This window comes from Dipodomys ordii, unplaced genomic scaffold, assembly GCF_000151885.1.
Source record: "Dipodomys ordii isolate 6190 unplaced genomic scaffold, Dord_2.0 Scaffold35, whole genome shotgun sequence".
Lineage (NCBI taxonomy): Eukaryota > Metazoa > Chordata > Mammalia > Rodentia > Heteromyidae > Dipodomys > Dipodomys ordii.
The window spans coordinates 81,771-84,495 of record NW_012267251.1 but is presented as its reverse complement, the minus strand read 5'-3'; the positions used below and the strand labels follow the sequence as shown (position 1 = coordinate 84,495).

The 2,725-nt window shown below is 63.5% G+C and overlaps 1 protein-coding gene across 1 annotated transcript in view; it reads left to right on the top strand.

Annotated features, from left to right (window-relative positions):
* Positions 1-2,047: 2,047 nt before the first annotated feature.
* The window catches only part of LOC105986380 (pyrroline-5-carboxylate reductase 2-like), a 17,313-nt gene continuing 16,635 nt past the window's right edge, over positions 2,048-2,725 (top strand). Inside the window, exon 1 of the mRNA XM_013017274.1 lies at positions 2,048-2,288. Coding sequence (XP_012872728.1) covers positions 2,048-2,288 — 241 coding nt within the window. The remainder of the gene's footprint in view (positions 2,289-2,725) is intronic.

Below are 2,725 nucleotides of genomic sequence, written 5' to 3'. Positions count from 1 at the left end.
GTGTGCACACAGGTGCACTTACAGCCGCGCCTGCGGGCTTGAACTCTAGGATTGGGCGTTGTCCCTGAGCGCTGCCACTTTGTGCCACAGCCCACGTCATTTTCTGGTGGTTAATTGGCAATAAGACTCTCGCAGAGCCGGGCGCCGGTGGCTCACACCTGTAATCCTAGCTACTCAGGAGGCTGTCTGAGGATCACGGTTCAGAGCCAGCCCAGGCAGAAAAGTCCGTGAGACTCTTATCTCCAGATAACCACTAGAAAACTGGAAGTGGCACTGTGGCTCAAAACAAGATTATTTTCCCTCCTCTTCTATTTTTCTTTTTCATCGTGAGGCCTGAACTCTGGGCCTGGGCGCTGTCCCTCAGCTCTTCAGCTCAAGGCCAGAGCTCTACCACTTGAGCCACAGCGCCACTTCCAGCTTTTTCTGCTTATGTGTTGCCTAGTAATGGCACCTAGGGCTCTACCACTGAGCCACCTTCCCAGCCCCTCCTCCTGTAATTTTTTTTTTTGGGTCCAGTTGTGGGGCCTGAACTCTGGGCCTGGGCGCTGTCCCTCAGCTCTTCAGCTCAAGGCTAGTGCTCTACCACTTGAGCCACGGCGCCACTTCCGGCTTTTTTTTTCCCTTTTGCTTATGTGGTGCTGAGGAATCGAATCCAGGGCCTCATGCATGCAAGGCAAGCGCTCTACCACTGAGCCACCTTCCCAGCCCATCCTCCTCTAATTTTAAATCTACCCCCACTTACTATGAAACCCTTCTGTATACGTGCATATCCAATTTCCATGTGCAAATGGCTGTACATAAATGAGCGTATATGAATACCTATGTGGTGGAAGTTTAACACTCATCCAGGGGGAATTCTGCCCTTGAGCATCAGAAGGTTCTCTGACAGCAAAGATGATGGGAGAGGCTACTGCCGCAGGCCGGAGTGCGCCCTGGGGCAGGGGGGGCCGGAGTGCGCCCTGGGGCAGGGGGGCCCGGAGCCCCGACTTCCTCCCTCACCCTGCTGGCCTCGCCATCATTGTGGGAACACAGACCCGAGCTTGTGGAGCCGGGCCTCCTCCCAGGCCTCCTCCGGCACAGGGCGGATCCCTGGGCCTGGGGCCCGGACCCAGGGCTCCACGCCCCTCTCACCTGGAAGCCCTGAAGGGCTGTGGGGTCCCTGTTCCCAGCTTGGGCTGGTGTGGCAGGGAGACTTGGTTGCTGTTCTTGTTCATGTCAGTTTTAGAAAAGCCCCAGCCCTGAGAATGCGGAGTGAAGCCCAATGACAATGCTGGCAAGTCCTAGAGCTCAGGGATGGGTTGAATACCTGGATCACGCTCATTCAGTCTTCGCACCAATAACTTCAACTAGACCCCATCCTTGCCGCCCTCCTTCCCGTGCCAAAGGAGGCTGCAGGGCTGGGGAGTGGTCAGCAGGTCCAGCAGGACCGTGGTGGTTTGGACTAGGATGCGCTGGGGTCCCCCTTGACTGCACGCGCCTCTGGGCAGCGCTGGCCTCTGCTCGCCACGTCCTGCCCCTTGTTCTGTGTCTGAGTGCGACCAGTCCCTGCCAGCTCCGAGGGTACCCCTCAGGAAGAACGGCTGCCGGGAGCCGGCCCTGCCTGGCCGTGTGGTCTCCTGGGACCGGGCTGCCAGATTTCTCCCCTGACCTGTCTGGCTTCCTCTGCAGGGGCAGCCTGAGGGGGAGCAGGGGACCCGCCAGCGTGGGGGTGGACAGAGGCCCCGGCCACTAAGGAGACCCATGTCTGTGAAGTGGCCCGGGCGGCAGGAGGAGGAGGAGTCCCTGGGAGATGGAGAGGGGGAACATGGGGAAGTGCAAGAGGCAGGACCGTGCAGCCTGCGGCTGCCGGGCCAGCAGACAGCCCTTTGTGTGTCCTTCTAGACACCCCCCCCCCAACACACACAGGCCCGTCTGGTCCCAGAGCTCCCAGGGTGCGGTCTCCCCTCCCCCACCCCAGGCCTGCTATAAAGCTGGCCAGCCCCAGCCGGTGGCACACCTGGCCAGGCCCGGACCCTTCCCGCGGCCCCCCTTCCTCCTGGGTGGTGCCATGCGGCTCCTCTGGGCGCTCTGGGCGCTGTCCCTGGCCGGCCCCAGCACGGGCCTGACCGGGGAGCAGGTCCTGCACAGCCTGCTGGAGCAGCTGCAGCTGAGCCAGGCCCCGGTCCTGCCCGGGGCGGGCGCCCAGGGCGCGGCCATCCCCGCCCCCATGAGGGCCCAGTATGTGGCTTTGCTCCACCGCAGCCATGGGGGGCGCTCCCGGGAGAAGAGGCTCAGCCAGAGTTTCCGAGGTGAGTCCCCCGAGGGGCCCGGGCCCTGCCCTCCTGTGGGGCCACCAGGCTGGATGGGGTGTGTGCCTGCTGGACGGGGTGCCGGGCTGGACGGGGTGTGTGCCTGCTGGACAGGGTGCCGGGCTGGACGGGGTGTGTGCCTGCTGGACGGGGTGTGTGCCTGCTGGACGGGGTGCCGGGCTGGACGGGGTGTGTGCCTGCTGGACGGGGTGCCGGGCTGGACGGGGTGTGTGCCTGCTGGACGGGGTGCCAGGCTGGGCGAAGTGCCGGGGGTAGGGGGTCTGGACAGGGGATGTGCCAGGCTGGATGGAAATGTGCCAGGCTGGACGGGGTGTGTGCCTGCTGGACAGGGTGTGTGCCTGCTGGACGGGGTGCCGGGCTGGACGGGGTGTGTGCCTGCTGGACGGGGTGTGTGCCGGCTGGACGGGGTGTGTGCC